This window comes from Lepidochelys kempii, chromosome 6 (genome assembly GCF_965140265.1).
Source record: "Lepidochelys kempii isolate rLepKem1 chromosome 6, rLepKem1.hap2, whole genome shotgun sequence".
Taxonomy (NCBI): domain Eukaryota; kingdom Metazoa; phylum Chordata; order Testudines; family Cheloniidae; genus Lepidochelys; species Lepidochelys kempii.
This window is the reverse complement of record NC_133261.1, coordinates 58,301,586-58,319,985: the sequence shown is the minus strand read 5'-3', so window position 1 is coordinate 58,319,985 and position 18,400 is coordinate 58,301,586. Positions and strand designations below refer to the sequence as shown.

At 47.4% G+C, this 18,400-nt stretch overlaps 1 protein-coding gene across 1 annotated transcript in view; it reads left to right on the top strand.

Annotated features, from left to right (window-relative positions):
* The first annotated feature begins 461 nt into the window (after window positions 1–461).
* Window positions 462–18,400, top strand: part of ALX4 (ALX homeobox 4) — a 65,369-nt gene continuing 47,430 nt past the window's right edge. The window contains exon 1 of the mRNA XM_073350667.1: window positions 462–1,030. Within this exon, the coding sequence (XP_073206768.1) occupies window positions 643–1,030 (388 nt within the window). The 5' untranslated portion in view covers window positions 462–642. The remainder of the gene's footprint in view (window positions 1,031–18,400) is intronic.

The window sequence follows — 18,400 nt, the reverse complement described above, 5'->3', positions numbered from 1 at the left end:
TTTTAAAAAAGGACCTAATGGGGAGGGAGGGGGTTACAAAGTCTAAGGTCCCTGCAGCTGCGTTGCAAAGTCAATAGTGAAGAGGGCCAGAACGAATCGAGTGTGTCATACCCATTAAATTGTTCCCTGCTCTTCCGCCCTGCACAGATCCCCATATTCATCCCCTAATTGCATTAATGTCATGTGTTTGATTTTCTATTTTTTAATCATAAAAAAGTTTTTTTATGCAAAAGATCTGACCTCCCCCCCCCTCGCGCGCTCCCCTCCTTCCTTGGCCCCCTCCCCTCCACTGTCATCATCTACATATTAATTGTGGGAGAGGTCTCGGGTTTTGTATGTGTGTGGGGGGAAAACTGTTGAGAAGAGTCTCTTTGGACTGTAGATAGCTTGGAGGGTGAGACAGAGAGTGAGTGTGAGAGAGAGAGGGAGGAAAGGGGGGGCAGATCCCTTTCGCGCTGCAAGATCTTGAGGAGGCTTTGGAGATCTGGTCAGCTTTCAAGAACATCTGAATCCTCTTAGAGTTCCCTGGCCCAGCTGTGAGTGTGCATATGAGACAGAGAGCGAGAGAGGGAGAGGGAGAGAGGCAGGCTCCTGGTGCCCCTCCAAGCGCATTAAAGACACTCGGGCCTTTTAATTTTAGGAATGAATGCTGATACTTGTGTTTCTTATTGTGATCCGGCTGCCATGGATTCCTACTACAACGCAGCCTCCCAGAGCACAGAGGGCTCCTCGCCTTTTAGGGCATTTCAAGCAAGTGACAAGTTCAGCCCTACTTTCCTGGCCAGCAAAGGACAAGGCTTTGGTGACAGCAGCAGTAAGTGCCGGAGCCGCTATAGCCAGCAGGAATGCCAGTCCCTGGATGGCAGCGGGCAGGCTCCCAGCTCTGCTGGGGCACAAGGCTCCTTTAACAAATACCAGCAGCCGCAGCATCTGTACATGCAGCGAGGCCCCTGCAAAACTCCCCCGGAGAGCAACCTCAAGCTGCAGGAGACCAGCAGCCACAACGGAGCCCTGCAGGTCTCCTGCTACGGTGAGTCCTGTGCGCACGGCTCCGGTAGGGGTGTGTTTGCTGCTGAACGTGGCTGGGGCGGGGGAAAGGGAGGTGGGAAGAGGGGCGCGCAGATAAACTGAAGTGCCAGGAAAAGGGAAGAACGTAAAACAGAGAAAGCAGGGCGCCTTTGGTGGACAGGGGCCACATGCTTGGGACCCGCTTCTCCCTCAGTGTGTGCTCTGTCCCTAGTCTGGCGAAAGCCCTGCTGGAGACAAGGGGGATCCGTGCCAGAGTAAGGACTGCGGGATCGGGCCTGTTTCTGTCGGAGAGAGGTCAATAGGTTCGGTGTCGTACCGGTGTCTTTCCAGCATGCCCTTTGAGCAGTAACCCAACGCGAGCCGTTCCCCTGATACCGTGCACCCTTTTGCCGGATTCGGGATCCCGTCTTCCAGTGCCGAAGAGACCAAATAACGGGAGAGGATGGAAGAAAACAACCGCATCCCCTCCCCTACAAATGCACATGCTCCCAGGAAAAGAGTGGGGTGGGATGCATAAAAGCTCCCCCCTACCCGTTTTCCTGAGGTTGCTCTGAAATTGCCCGGTAATGTCGGGGGGTGGGGGGATATGCGCGTTTTGAAACAAAGCAACCACATGCCCTTGGGAGAAAAAATGGGTTTTATTCTGGTTTTTTATTTCGCATAGAATGACTTAAGTCATGTACAGACTCGCATCCCTCGATTGTAATTTTATTGTTGTTGCTCTTATTATATTATTATTATTATTATTATTTATTTTATTATAAAATCAATGCCTCTTTGTGTTTCCAAACACAGCCGTGTTCCAAACAACTGTATTTTCTATGACAGCAGCTTATTTCCTTTCGGCCTGCTGCAATGTAGTGTTATAATTTCTCTAGATCTGATGCACACCTAGAGATTGCTATTCTGCCATTACAAATGAAAGAAAATCCGTAACTGTGTTCTTAAAAAAGACAAGTTTTAGTTAATCCCTACTCAAAATATTCCCTAAAGTGGCCTTCTGTTTAAATGTGAATGCTGAGAGAAATCTGCTCTCCCCATCACTGGGTTATCTTTACTATTCGCCTCCACCCCCGTTGATTTCTGCCCTGCGTTTGAATCATCAAAGGTAACACACTTGCATCCTCTTCATTTCATTAGTGGCAATTAAGATATCTCCCCTCATTGGCGCTAACCTGAATAGAAATAAACCGGATTTATTCTCATTATCTTTCAGGGGATGTACTTAAAATGACAAACATTTGTTTAGGCGTTTCCGTTCTACGTGGAGGTTAAAAACAATCCTCTTCTTCTGGTTAAGGGAAAGTGAAAATAAAAATCTATCTTTCTCGCTATCTGTCTTCCCTGTTTCTACACAAATGCTGGTTAATTAACTCCACCAGTCTGCATTCACTGCAGTCTGAATTCACTGCTATTTCAAAACCAAGTCTCAGTGAAAGTTCATTTTTTCCACTGTTCCATCAATCAAAAGTTACCCAAAGCAGCCCTAGACCGGGAACAAACTAGAGGAATAAAGAGAAAGCAAAACACGAGCGATGCCAGTCAAAGTGAGCAATGGAGAAGTATTACAAAAGGGAGATCAGAAGTGCAAGGGAAAGCTAAGTCTTCTGCAGCTCCTGCTTTTCCACAGTGCAACAGCGGTGTGCTGGGGTTACTTCTCATCCGTCCTTCTTTAGTTCCATTTTCTTTGAACCCTGGTTTGGATTATGTCTGAGCTTCTCCAATTGCTTTTATTTTATTATTTACTTTCTCTCCATGCACCTCCCTTCCCCCTTTCCAGACTTGAAACAAGTCAAAGGCACCTACCTTCCCCCCCTTCCCCCCACTACCCCTCCTAAACATCTCCTGAAGGCTTGGAGTGTTTGCTGACTATAGGAAAAGCTGGAAGGGACGGGGCCTGGGGTTACATTAACAAGCCATCCATCACTCGTGCTGCAAGGAGCCGGCCTGGGCAGCCCCTCTCAAAGGGGTGCAGCGGAGAAAGATGCTTTGAAATATGTGTACGGCCAATCTTCAGCCGTATTGTACCCCGCCCTGTTAGCTTCATTTATTTCCCCGAATGACAGCTGACTCCAGAGACATAGATCGAACCAGAGACTCCTAACGTCCCATGGGGAAAGGTCTCCCTTGTCCCAGTAACTTGAAAGCTCCTTGCCTTTTGCAAAGGAGTTCCCCACCTTTGGTGAAGTGCAGGGCAAATCTGTACGCTGTGCACCCCCAAATGGCGCAGGCACCGCGCGCAGTGTAGGGAGAAAGGCAGCTAGGCAAGGGAGCTCTGATCCACAGGCTGCTAACCCCATCTATAATGAAAAAGCCAGACAGCACAACATGTAATCGCTGTAAAAAAAAAAAAAAAAGACAGCAGCCCTTTAGAATGCTCCGAAGAAGCCCCTCTCCTCGCCTGCCAAGGGTCTGGCCTTGAGAGCTCCAGTCCCTAACTTTCCCATTCTGGATGGGAGGAATCTGGGACCTTCCTTCCCAGAAACGACCCCGCGCAGAAGAAACCAAAGCGATTTAGATTCATTTCCCCGATAACTGAAATTAAGCTACCAGCGCCCCAGACTTCACACCCAAACATTTTTCTTCAGGGGCTTTTGATGACACGGCGCCGTGAGAGGGGAGAATTCCCCCAAAAATGCTGCAGGGAAATGGGCAGTGGAGTTGCCTGGATTTTGTACTCCATGGCTTGTAACACGAGTTCTTTCCCCCATCGCATAAGGCCAGGTCTGGAAACTCATCGTGGCTGAACTTTCTGAAGGAAACAGTGCAGGGCAAATCCTTTGTGTCCATGTGGAATAGAGACAATGGGGACTATGTCTATTCTTCTTTACACTGCTCAGTGGAGCTACTCCAGACATGCAGCGGTGTAACCGAGATCAGCGTCTGGCCCTGGGTCACTTCATGGGCGGGAAGAAAGATTTAGTGCATGGGGGGGGGGGGGTTGCACGAGTCTGAAAAAGAAATACAGCTACAGCTTCCCCCATTCGGTGTGATTTCAAAGGCTGTTTCCAAATTCCCCACACCCCAGCGCTTTAAATTCCATTGCGGGGTTCTGTAACTCCGCGCACCAAGAGGGGAACCCCAAGAGGGAAGGCGCCGTGTCAGAGACCGACACCGTGACTTACAGCGCGGATGAAGCATAATGCGTATGATGCCAAGCACTCCGAGTTACCTGATACAGAGTTGTAACCGCCACATGCTCACCTGGAACGGTACATGTCATTACCCTCAACCTTTCAGCCACTCATTTCCCAATACACCTCCCTGCGAATTTCAGGACGATAAATCAGAAGGCGCTGGGGGAGGGTGGGAAGTGTCTCTCGTTATACTCCCCAAACATATGCCATCGGTATGTTTTAAATAACGACTTTCATTATATTGGACTCCACTAAATAAGTCTCTGGGCCTTTAACATAGATTGTAAACTCTTTGGGTCTATCTGCATGGTTTCTGGGGCTATGGACGTGGACGGCGCTGCATAAATCATTACTGAGTAATTAGCAGTGAATAAATAGTATTTGAGGCCATTCCTCAGAGGTGCCTGATTTCTCTGAAAACTCTCTGCTAACTGGATTTCTTTTTTTTAGGTTGAAAAATCCAGGGCAACATCTTAGCATCCGATGACCCATTACAAGGCTGTATAGAACCAAATGAATGTGTCACCCACATTAGTGCCACCAGGATTCTGCATGCCTATCGATTGCACATTTAGGCGTTCGTTTATTTATTTGCTATTAAGCAACATTCCCAGTTGACTAGTGGTACCATGGAACCCCTAACGGGTTTAAAATATGGTGTGGTGTGGTGTGGCTCAGAATACACGGCAATGCAATAAAAGCCACCTGGGTCTGTGAGGAGAATTAACACTACGAATAATAATGGCTAATGATTAAAATAGTTTCTGGTTAATAGTAAATATCCACTGTAAGATTTGGACGGATTGCTGCATAGAGGGAAGGGTGGCACGCCAGACTCATAGAATTTCTTCTTTTCTAAAATTAAATGAAAAGTTTTGAGCCGTGTGAGTTTATGGGGTTCTGTATCTGGAATTTAAAGGGAGGGTTAACCCTTCCTTTGCGGGTTGCACCATGCCAGAGATAGCATTCCTGCTGCACAAGCAGCGAAGAGGAGGGGGTGGGAGAGAAGCGAGAATCTGCTGGGCCTCCTGCTCAGGAGACCGGGCCAGGGCGAGCTTCCCAGAGAGCCCGCGCTGTGTTGTTCGGAATCATTCCCCCACCGCTGTATTGAGTCGGCACTCGCATGCATGCCGCTGTACCCCGGAATGATTTGTATACATTGGAAATTAGCATAATTGCAATAATGAATAATCGCTCTCTTGTATTTCTGGTTAACCGAGGCTTGCAGTTTTGCCAAACCCCAGTCAGCGTTGTCTTTTTACTAATCTCGGCTTTCGGAGTCCAGTCACTCTAGGCTGAGTTTAGCTCCAGAATCCATTGCCCTGTTAATAGGGGCATAAATCTGTGGCGGGGAGAAATGTACCAATGAGCAGAGCAGGCGGCTGCCTGATATGAGGGGACCACATCTGTACTCAGTATTCAAGAGGTGGGTTTACCATGGGTTTATATAAGGGCAATAAAATATTCTCCGTCTCATTAAAAGAGGGATAGAGAATAGGACGGAGAATATCTTATTGCCCCTAATATAAATCCATGGTACGCCCACATCTTGAATACTGACTACAGATGTGGTCCCCTCATCTCAGAAAAGATATACTGGCATTAGAAAAGGTTCAGAAAAGGGCAACTAAAATGATTCCGGGTTTGGAACAGGTCCAATATGCGGAGAGATTAAAGAAGCTAGGACTTTTCAGCTTGGAAAAGGGGAGACTAAGGAGGGATGTGACTGAGGTATATAAAATCATGAGTGGTGTGGATAAAGTGAATAAGGAAAAGTTATTTACTTGTTCCTATAATATAAGAACTAGGGGCCACCAAATGAAATTAATGAGTAGCAGATTTAAAACAAATAAAAGGAAGTTCTTCTTCACTCAGTGCACAGTCAACCTGTGGAACTCCTTGCCTGAGGAGGTTATGAAGGCTCCGACTATAACAGGGTTTAAAAGAGAACTGGATAAATTAATGCAGGTTAAATCCATTACTGGCTATTAGCCAGGATGGATAAGGAATGGTGTTCCTAGCCTCTGTTTGTCAGAGGGTGGAGATGGATGGCAGGAGAGAGCTCACTTGATCATTACCTGTTAGGTTCACTCCCTCTGGGGCACCTGGCATTCGCCACTGTGGGAAGACAGGATATTGGGCTAGATGGACCTTTGGTCTGACCCAGTATGGCCATTCTTATGTTCTTATGTCCTTTGGGGCAGCTGTTTCTATCTCTGTGTCAGCTCCTTCGTAGCTAGGCTAATCCCAAACCGTGACACTATCTATGCTGCCTGCGCCTGATTCTATCCTCCAGGGCATCCGTTTTGGACTGGCGTTGTCCACTGGCCTCACCGGAGTTACTCCTCATTTACCCTGGTCTGAGGGGAGATTCGGACCCTGGTGCCATGGAGGGGTCACAGTTCAGGTGAGGATGAAACACACTTGTGGAAAGAGACTTATGCCAAAGCGGGGGAAAGGGCTGATTCTAGCGGGTTCCAGAATCTGGGCGCCTTTGCCATGGAAGGATCCCTGTTCCCACAGCTGGGCCAGAGCGCACCTTGCTCCCAACGGTGTCTGCTGGAGCTCGGGCTGCGTGGGGTGCTGCCGCACCCCCTGGCTTGAAGTGGGTTCCAGGGTTCTACCCAGGGTTCCCAGTTTGGTTCAATGGCTCTCAGCAGCCCCAAGATACACATCGTCCCAGCCGCCGGTGATGTGGGCCGTATCCGATCCCAGGCCGGGCTGAGGGCTTCAATTTAGAGATGGGGCTGCGAGAAGCCTTCATTTGGGTTGTCAAATCGCTGTAATAAGGCATTCCGGCGCACTACGTCGCCCGCTTCCTGCTGGCCCCACGCAGCTTTTCTTCGCTGGGCTGAGCGTGACCAACAAGTGTGGAGAGTTGAAGGTTTGGCGCTAATGGCCTCTGCAAACCAGGAAAAATGCAGTTTTATTTGCTTGTTATTTGTCTCTCCGTTTACTGCCCTGCTGAGTGATCCGGACTGTGTCTCGCTGGTAAGCTGGAGGGAGATCAGTTTAGGAGTGCCGAGAAAGTCTTTCTGGCAGTGCCTGCGCGGGTTTGTTGCACTGGCTTTATTCCCAATTCCCAGCTGAGCCTTTTCCTTGGCCCCTTTATCTCGCGGTACTGCCCTTTCTAACCTCTCCACTTTGCCCCTGCTAATGCCTCTCAGCCGATCCTTTTGGGCCTCCGTGTAGCTTAGTGTATCCCGAATCTGAACAATAAGGTCCCATCTTCCCCCAAAGCCCCCAAATCCCCAGTGAAGCTATGGAGTGTTGGATGAGGCAAAGAATGCACATAGGAGGGGGCCTGGGGTGGCCAGATTTCTCGATTTTATAGAGACATTCCCGATATTTCGGGCTTTTTTTTATATGGGCTCCTATTACCCCCCACCCCCTATCCCGATGTTTCACACTTGCTATCTGGTCACCCAAAGGGGGCCAATCGGGAGCCAGGGCCGGCTCAGGCACCAGTGTTCCAAGCAGGTGCTTGGGGCTGTCGGCACTGTGAACGGGGCAGCAGTGTTTCCGCGGCAGCCACAAATCGGCTGCAGCTTCTCGCTTCAGCCAAATCGGAGGCAGCTTCTCCCTTTTGCCATCTGCGGCGGCAGTTTTTTCCTTCTGCTTGGGGCCAAAAACTGTAGAGCCGGCCCTGCCCAGAGCTCAGTAGCCTTCCTTCCCCCAGGCCTTGTCTTCACTAGAAAACTAGAACGAGATAAAATCCTGATTCTATCCCCGCCGGATGGCAGGACTTGCGCTAGTAAGGGAGGGCCACTGGAGGGAATCCTGCCCACAGGATCGGCCCATAACTCCTCCTCTTTCTGAGTAGCTGTTTTCCTTTGTTAATTTCAACCGGTTTAGCCCTGGTGATTTCCGCTGGGTTTGGCCAGCTTCTTATGACTTCTAAAAATGCTGTCCCCCGCCACCCTCCTCCACCTGCATCAAAAACACACCAAGCCCCTTAACTCGGCCCTCTGCATTTTTCTGATGATCAGCATCTAAAGAATGGGAATAAAGCGACTGCGGGACTCTGTGCTGGTATCCCACTTTAAACACTGTTAGGTCCTTGGCTGGAATGTAATGTCCAAACCTAGAGCTACGAAACAAAGAGCAAAGATCCCCTGATGGAGAGGGGTTTTAGAGGTATATATTTTTTAATAAACACGTTGTTTTGAAGCTTTACAAAGCGTGTGGCTGCCCTACGCTACTATCCAGGCCATCTACCGGATAGTAGCTGTGAATATAGCTTAAGGAGAGTTATAGTCAAGGTTAATAACGAAGCGACAACAGAAATGCTTCCGGTTCATTTAGGGCGGATTTCGACTGTGGGGTCACTGAGGCGAACGCAAGGTTTTAGTTTGCTTAGTGATATTCACGGGGTTTCCCATTTGGCATTGCGGGCACAACGCCTCCACTAGTCCGAGCTGCGGTTTTTGCAAAAGCAAAGGAAATGGGCGAATCACTTCAACGTTGAATTTCCAAATTGTATTTGTTTTCGCTGAAATCAAAGGAGAGTGACTCAGACAGGGCACGCACCAAGGCAGGTCGTGGCAACCAGATTTCGGAGCCGAGAGTCAAAGAACTCCGGTCTGATGTTTGCACAATAGGCCTTTATACACTACTAAGGGAATTGCCGTGCTGTACGCACGCTGAAGGCGTCTCTGTCCCCTGAATGCAGCTGCAGTGCTTCCCTTTTCTTACTGCAGTCAGACTACCAGTTATGGATTACTCCCTACACTGGACCCCGGGGGAAAGCACAGCTTCTATCTTGGGTTCGAGGTGCGGGGGGCGGGACATCAAGTGGTTTATGTATTAAAGTCATCTGAATGGCCGTTTCTTTTACGTAGAGGTGATGTAAATCACCGTTCTTGGAAATACATATTGCTGTCTTGAAATACGGGGTTTTTTGGGGGGGGGGGGGTATGGGGGAAACCCTTTCGGGGAATGAAAGAGAAATATGCATTGGGATGTTTGCTCAGCGGGTTAGGTGAATGCACACTGTTTTTCCTGGCATAGGAAAATCTTTAGGCATAAGGTTATGCAACTAATGACGATCTATTTTATTTCCGTGCAAATATCAAGCGCAATCTCTAACGCTTTATCCATCAGAGCAGAAAGACTTTGCCATAGGAATGAAGGGATCGCTCCACACGGTTTTTTCTGATATATTTCTAATGCACTTTCTTCATTTTTATTTTTACGTTTGCAAAATAGCGTCTAAGAATTGTCAAGCATTTTAAAATGTAGAAATAGGAGAAATAACCTGGCTCCAGAATGAGCCTTTCGCTGACGTTGAAGGCTTATAAGATATTTGGGGCCTGCTCCAAAGCCCACTGAAGTCAATGGAAAGGCTCCCATTGACTTTAATGGACTTTGGATCAGGCGCATAATTTGCAAAAATCCCTGTCTTGAAGGTATTCGTTGAGAAGCACTAATCGGCTGTGATCTGGGCAGCCAATCTCCTCTTCTCTGCGCGCTCCAAGCAGGGCTACAGGCTCATGGAGGTGACACGTCCTAGTGGGATTCTCCTGCCGTTTGCTCTCTACGTGTGAAGCGGTTTTACTGAGGGAACTATCAGCGCTTCCACATCTGCCTGCGTCAAAATGTGTGTGTTGGGGGGGGGGGGGAGAAGAAGACCGGTTAGGGGCTTGTGGTTCACACGTAAAGGGTAAGGGGTCGCCACAGTTTCGATGTGGACATTTTAATGAAGGGGTGGAAATATAAGGACCCCTATAGAGAAATATACCCAAGGAGAGCCCTGCGCATTGCGTGTGGCTAGAGGCGCCGCCACTGTGCTAGCTAAGGAGAGAAGGCTCCTTTTGGTGCATCTCGCCATTTACACTATGTCTAATGATTTCCCGCCAATAAGGCTGCCTTTCTTTTCGGGATCTCTCTGCCCGGCAGATCCCCCGGCGCCAGGAAGTCGGGGAAGGGGCATCCTGAGAAGTTTCCCCTTCCCTCTGCAATGCCCCTTCTCCTCCTTTGCGTTCAGAGGGGCTGGGAGGCTGCTGACAGCACCTTTGCAGTGTGGCCACTGGGAGATATTTTTGTTTATTTGTTGCTTGCTATCCCCATCCAGGTGCAGGAGCCGTCCCCGACGCGGAATTTCCCGAAGTCTCCATTCGCAATGTGTTTAAAATGCCCCCGCCGCCCCTCCCCCGTGTGTGTGTGAGTGTGAGTGTGAATGTGAGTTTGTGCGCGCGCGCTTCTGGTGCCTTAGCGCGGCTCCAGGGCGGGTCCCAATTCAGTGAAAGTAAAAGATCCTTCGGATTCAGCAAGGTACAAGGGAGACGCGGGTTGCTCGGAGCGAGCTGGAGGCGAGGAACCGAGGCAACAAGCTGGGCCTGCGGGGTCAGAGATAACGGTGCATGACTAAGTACTGGGTGTTCTTGCCTCTCCCCTGGGGGACCTCTGGTCACCCTTCGCTGGGGAATGTATCATTTATACTTCCCTACCCCTGAACATAAACAACTTCCCCGCCTCCTCTTTCACTTCTCTCGGTGATACTTACTGAAGCATTAGACAGCCATGGAAATAGGAGTCGAATTAGACTCTGTGCTACCTGGGAAGGGGGGGGGGGGTGGCTGTGAGGTGACTCGTTGCATATGGTGGACAGGGATCAGAGCTGAGAAAGAGTTTTCAGAGGGGCCAGTGGGGAGAAAGCAGTGCAGTCCCCTCCGTAGTTAATATCCCCCGGCCTCAGTGTGATTCAGACCATCAGCAGGTGGAGTTGAACAACCACCTCTCTCTCCCGTTGGGGAAACGGGCAATTGTACATGTAAACAAACTATCCATTAACAACACAACGCTTTTTTAAAAATGTGGGGCTCCATCCTCCAAGGGACCCGCCTGTTGCGTCGGTCAAAGGCAGCGGAGATGCAGAGAGAAGTTTATTTCAGACCCAATTTTTCTTCCTTTAATCTGCCCCCACACGAGCAATACTAGATTGAAAGTCGTAGAGGGGGAACACACAACGGGAGGGACCCACTGGGGCTGTGTCACCAGGGCAGCGTCTGGCACTGTCTGAAGAGGGGATTACACACACATATCCTGCCCCCATCTCGTTCCCCTCTCCATCTCCCCTCATCTAAAGCCCCTTCCTGCCCCGCAGTACTGCACTGAAGCCAGATGTGACGGGTAGGGATCAGAGGGGAACCCAGGTTCCAGATGTGACTGATAGGGATCAGAGCCGAAGTGGATCTCAGGAGAGAGTCAGACTTTCTCTAGGCCGGGGCTGAATGGGGCCGGTTTTACAGGTCCTGAACTTTCACTCCCCTCCGAAGCTTTGAACTGCGCTCCGCTCCGGACAAGAGTCCTCGCATACAGATCAAAGGGACTCCGGGTATCTACAGCCTGGTGAAGAGCAAGCGGGGGGAGTTGGGGTAGAGGAGTAAATACGTTTTGGAGATACATCACTGGAGTGAAATTAAAGACTACACCAGAGAGCGAGCTGAAGAAGGAAGGAAAGGCGAGAAGAAAAGCCAGGGGGGCTGCGGGAAAAGCAAGCCTAGCACGGGGAGAACGGACGGAAAGAAACCTGGCATGAAAAACAAGCAAAGCCTGAGGAGTGGGGGAAAGGAGACGCTCCCCCGAAAAGCCAGGCAGGGAGCAGGAGCGACGGGCCAGAAGAAGAGGAAGGAAGAAGAGAAAGCGGCGAACAGTGACATGAGACAACCCCAGAGGAAGGGAAGCAGGCTGGGGGAAAGGAGGCAGGAACCAAGGGAGCGCAGCAGGCAGACGTGCAGCCGGCCCGTGGGCTCGCCTCTGGCGCAGCTGGCTCCTGTGAGAAGCGGCCTCTTCCCAGGGTTTATAACGCCGGGTTTCTGTGCCAGGTTCGCGGCTTCGGGCTCCCCGGGGTGCAGCTGACGTTGCTTTGGCAATGGCTTTCTCTTTTTTACAATAGGGCCACCAGATCTGCCATTCAACGGCTCCAGCAGCACCCCCACCCCCAGGGAGGGGAGGGGAGGGGAGGGAGCGGGCGCCAAGAAGTTTGGCTAAACTCTAGGTGTAAGCGGACACTGGAGGTAGCGGCGTCTCCCCCATCTGCGCACACAGACCTGTAGGATTTCCTCAGTGAGCTAATCGAGCAGCGGAGGAGTCGAAGGTATGGCTCGTGCGTGTTCCTGGGTCTTCGCAAGATGATTTATTTGAGTCTGGTTCTAAACCGTTTTGCTTCTCTTGGCTTGGCCGGTAGATCTGGCTTGAGAGTTTTATAGGATTCCTGAACCAAGCTGTTTATAACACTGATGTGTCAACTTCCCTTTTATTTGTATCTTTCTTTTCTAGGCAGGAAGGTTTCCTTTCGCACTAGGGCTGTTTATTTTCAAGTTGTCCTGTGCTGATTGGATTGAACTCTGCTTTATCCACCGCTTTCTGCAAAGGTTTTACCAGCAGCAGCAGGAAGAAAAAAGAGTCTTAAACGTTTATTAGTCTGAATTGTTTTGAAAGCAACACGCTGCAAAACAGATGAAGACGCTGATGGGGAGAGAGAGACTTGGGGATGCTTAACAAATGTGTCTTTTACTAAGGGTTTGATGTAGGAGTCCCATTAACAATATATATTGATGCCAGATAGCACAAATGAGCTCTATGTGTGTGTTATCTGGGGCTGCAGGCTGTTTATCTTGTGCTCCTTTTTGAGTGTACGTTCACTGTGGTTGCATGACTAACTGGCGGGAGTGATTCACTGGCTGCTTTATGGCTGACTGCTCTAAACAAGTTGTGAATCAAAAGAGATTTTTTGGCTTAGGTTTCTAACCTCCCAAGTTAATGCACTCGGAGTTTAAGGGGGAGCTAATGTGGAGACTTCAGTCCCTCAGATCTAAAAGATTTATTCCCTTTCCAAGTTCTGCATGCAAAGCCTTGATGAGTTTCCCTTGTAAGAGGGAGGAGGTGTCTTGGTGGCTCTCCGCCAATGTCTAGTGCTTAAGGAGATCTCCAGCCACATCCTTAGCCACTTAGTTGTCCAAGTGTCTGGCTCTGTTGTCAATTACACATTGAAATCTTTAAAGCCATTGATTATCTTATCAATAACATTGCACTTCTATAGTGGCTTTCATCCATTGAGCTCTAAGCACGTTGCCAACGTGGGAAAGTATCATTATCCCCATTTTACAGTTCGAGAAATTGAGGCACAGAGAAGGAAAGTGACTTGCCCAGGGCTCAACTGTGAGTCAGTGGCAGAATCAGGGATAGAAACTAGATCTCTTGATTGGCAGACACTTTAATACTTTAATTCAAAGTATTAAATTGTAGCTGATCAGATGTTTTCATGTGCCCTGACCTGTCTATATCTTAAACTGGTTAACTTTGCAAAAGACATTAATGGCCTTAATTTTCAAAAGTGAGTAGTAAATATGGATGACTCAGTTCTGGGGTATCTAACTTGAGGCACCTGAAAGGGCTCAGACTTTCAGAAAATGCTGAACACAAGCCCTCTGAAAATCAGGTCTCTAAGATGTCCCAGGGTGGGCATTCAAAAAATGAATGCACCCAAAATCACAAGTCATTTTTGAAAATGTACAGCCAATATCTTTGTAGAAAAGTATTTTCAAAAAGGAAAGAACATTAGTTCAAAATTAGGAACAACCTGAGGGGTTCCCCAGCAAGACTAGGACCTTTGTGATTCAAGAATATTTACATAAAGATGAACAGAAATATTTCATATAAATAAGGAGAATGTTATGGTAATTTATACCAGTCACTGGTTTTTCAGCTGCTCCAGACTTTTAAATGGCAGTATACATATTGAAGGATGAAAACTATATATCTTTAAACAAATGATGTTTAGCTATACTTGAATATTATATTTTCTTCAAAAATATTCTTTATTGCACTTCACAGTTTTTGCTTCTGCTCTAGTGAATGGAGATCCATATTTCAACTGTTAATTAAGAAGAGATGCTATGATAGGAATGGTTCTAATGCCCTTGATCTTTCTGGGATCTTCTTTCCATCAGAGAGAGATTTGGGGAAGGAGAGGAGAAATATGAGGGTGGAAAGGGAGTGGAGGGAGAGAGATGCAAAGAAAGAGAGAAACAGAGAGAGCTGGGAACAGAGTGGTGAGAAGGGGCAGGCAAAACTTTCTGTGATGTGGGCAGAGGGGTTTCACTGGGATCTTTGAATGCAGAGGGCTGGGTATTGATTTAGTGCAGCTGTGGAGCTATGTGGGCAGATGCAGTCAGAAACCCCGCAAAAGCAAACAGAAAAGGCAATGAGGAAGACAAGAAGAGCCAGAGAAGCATCTGTAGTGTGAGCCTGAGAGAAAAGCTGAGAGAGTTTTTTGGGTAGAGTGCTGGCTAGAAAAAGAGGCTTGGAATATTGACCAAGGAAACTGTCTTCTGTTTGGCTCCCATTTAGTTCAGGGAAATAGAATTTTGTATGTACCTTGTAAATAAACAGGATTGTGTCAAAAAAAATACCAAGCTCTATCATCAATTGCTCCTCCCCACAACCCACAAGACCCCAAATATTGACTAACTGCTCATGTCAAAAGGGTTAAGCTGGTGTTAAGGCTGGGATCCGGTTTCCAAGGAGAAAAATTGTGAGCCAGTGATTCCTAATGACCTCAGGTGGCACACATAATCAGTGTGCTCACAGAAATCATAGATGGACAAAAGGAAGTAAAACAAAACCAGAAGGAATTAAATCAAGATCTAAATCAAAAGCTGGAAGCTTTGCAAAAGGAAATAAAGTCATATCTGGAGGTTTCCCAGGAAGGGAATGAAAATTGACCTGCAGGCAGAGATGAAATCATTCTTGGGGCAGCAACTACACAGTGTCTAGGGACAATGAGAGGCCCAGGTGCAACATTCCCAGTTTGAAATGGCAAGATGGATCAATGAGGTGACCAGTTACCTGACTGCCATGTCCCAGAAGGTTTTCCATGAAATAGGGGAGACGAGGAATGCTTTGGCCAAATTGGAACTTGCAAACATTGACGAGCCGCAGCAAGAACATAGGGAACTGAAAAATCACCTTCAGAAGGAAATCAAAGAGTCAGAGACCACAGTGGAAGGCAGCCACCTGGATGAGGAATTGGGCCAGCCAGAGGATTTGGATAAGGTAGGACATTTACAACACTGCTCTCTCCCACTTGTAACCCACAGAGGCCCAGAGGGGATAGGTCAAATTGTCCCAGCTCAAATAGTGCAAACCCCACTGTCTTTGAAGAGAAAACTCCCTGGGAGGTTTATTTGGCTCAGTTTAATGCCATAACTCAAATAAATGGCTGGGAAGATGAACAGAAAGTAAGGTTTCTAGCGGCCAGCTAGGGTGATCCAGCTCTAACGGTGCTGAAGAACTTAGCCCCAGAAAAGACACTGACCAGACCTGGTACAAGCCTTTGATATTTGATTTGGAGACAGTCATCAGTCTGAGCTGGCCAGGGCACAGCTAAGAGCTAGAAGGAGAGGGAAGAAGACACCACATCTGAAATAGCAGCGGGCCTAAGGAGACCTGTGTTCCTGGCATATCAACTTACCAGTGAGGACCGATTTTCCAGGATAAATTTGCAATGGACCAGTTTATAGATGCTCAGTGGGACCTGGATATGCAGATCAACCAAAGGAGGCCAACGACACTTGGAAAGACTGTGGAATTTATCACAGGACTTGAATCTTTTCTTGCAGCTGAGGAAGAAACAGCTGCTAGTGAGGAAGCTAGAAGCTGACTGCCATGAGCCCTGTAAGTACAGCTCTGTATCTAATATGTATGATTGAAAAGGGTATTCTAATCTGATTTATTACATTTTTGAATTATTAGAAAAATGATTCATTTGGTTTGTAAAACAAGGGAAATTGACAATGAAAAAATGAAGGAAAGCAGTTCAGTTAAATGCTGGTAGTGTGAAAAAAACTGGCCACAAAAAGGATTGTTATAAATATAAAGCAGGGCAGGACAGAGCATCACAAATGCCTAGTGAAAGGCCCTCTCCCAGCTCAGGAAATGTGGAGGCACCCAAACTGAGTGGAAAAAGCTTGGAGATACAAGGATTAGCCCCATAGTTTTGGTTGAGATCTGGGCTGTTCAACAACAGCAACAGTGGGAGTTTGCCTCTTGAATGTGTGATGGGATCTGTGAATTAAATAGTAATAGTGGACACTGGCTCAAACATAATAGTTATTAGACCAGTCATGAAGGACAGGGAATAGGGGATCCAAAACTGATCCATGTAATTGGTCTCAAATGGAGACAGTGACTGAAGCAAAGACATTGGTCCAAAACTGGGCAAAATTGTGTTTTGAACCTCTGGAATTCAGACAAGAAGTCTGGATAGCCAAGACAGTGGATGAGCTAATTTTGGTTTGGGTTTCATTATGGCTGATAACTGTGTAATAAATGCCAGAAAAGATGTCCTACTAATTCAGTCTGTGGAAATTCCCTTTAAAGATGTGGCCCAGGTGAAGCACATGGTTTATAGGCAATTGTCTTTCAGTAGATGTCCTGCCTCCAGGAGCAGAAATGATAACATCAGCTACATAAACCTGCTTTGAGATCCAGGGTCTCAGGAGGGGAATCGAGGTTATATCTGCTAAAGTTCTTGTGGATCTGAATCAGAAACAGATTCCTGATCATTTGCTAAATGTTTCTAACAAGCAGCAAATAGTTTAAAAAACAAAAAAAGGAACCACAATTGCAAAATGTAAACCAGTGGATCTAATACATGCTGGAATAAAAGAAAACTACAAGAGGCAGGGGGGAAGATGAGCTCCCAGAGTTTCTACTAGACTTATTCCAGTGCAGTGGAATATTTAAATGAGGAGCAGTTGAACAGTCTAAAAGATTTCTGGTTAGGAATCAGGAGTTGTTCTTCCTAACTCACAAAGATGTAGGTTGCACTGCACTGGTCCAGCACCAGATTGATGTTGGGGAAAACTAACCCATTAAATAGCCACCTCAGCGTTTACCAATAGCAAAGAGGGAAGTGGCTTTACAGGCCATTGTGGAAACAAATCAGTAAAGCATAATTGAGCCTTCAACCAGCCCTTGGCCTCACCCATAGTTCTGGTTAAGAAGAAAAGATGGCAACATCAGATTCGATGTGTACTATAGAAAACGAAATGAAGTCACGTATCCATTGCCATGAATAGATGATATGCTGGATGCTGTATCAGGTTCAATCTGGCTTTCCATATTGGATCTTAAAAGTGGATATTGGCAAGTGGAAGAAGATCCAAAGGACAGAGAAAAGACTCCTTTCATGGCAGGGCAAGGCCTGTGGCAATTGAAAGGGATGGCTTTTGGCCTGTGTATCAGACACATTTGAGAGGCTAATGGACAGGGTATGGAACAGCACACCACTCTTAGCTTATTTGCTATACTGATATGATATCCTGGTGCATGCTAATACCTGATGAACATGAACTGATACATTTACAAATGGTTTGCCATAAGCTTAAGGCTCCCCAGATGAAAGTGAAATGTGAGCTGTGTCAAAAAGAGGTAACTTGCTTTCTTGGGTACACAGTCAATGAGACTCCACTGACAAAAAGAAAATCAAGGCTGTACAGAATTGGCCTGTCCCCCAGACACTCACAGATATGCACATTGTGTAGGTTTCTATTCCTGTTACAGAAGGTTTATTTGTGGCTTTGCAAATATTGCAAAACCACTGCCTAAGTCGAATCAGAAAGGCAAATTTCAGTAGTCAGCAGAGTGCGATTTAGCATTTTTAGAGTTGAAAAGGCTTTTGTGACTGCTCCTGTCTTAGCCTACCCATGTTTCAAAACCCCTTTCATATTGGACACAGGTGTTAGTGCTTACGGTTGGGGGGCAGTATTGACCCAAGAGCACACGGGACTTGAGAGGGTGGCGGTTTATTGCAGCAATAGTCTAAATTCTCCAGAGAGAACCAGAAAAGAACTCCTGGCAGTGATTAAATGTATAGAATATTTTCACCTCTGTTTGTATGGCAGAAAGTCTGTGGTCAGGACAGACCATGCATCCCTGCAACGGCTCTTTAGTTTCAGGAATCCTGAGGGGCTACTTGCCAAGTGGTTGGAAAAACTGCAGTGCTGTGATTTCCATAGTCACAGACAGGACTGGGCACCAGCATTGAAATGCTGATGACTTGTCCAGATGCCCTTACTAGGAGGCTCATTACAAACACTGCCCAAAGTAGAAGAGCAAGGCGTTGGCTGCCCAAAGAAATGAGTGTGCTCAGGAACTGATGGCTGTCGCCTCTCTTCCCATAATTTGCAGAAGTGCAAATATTCATGGTTCATCCACTGGAACACTGG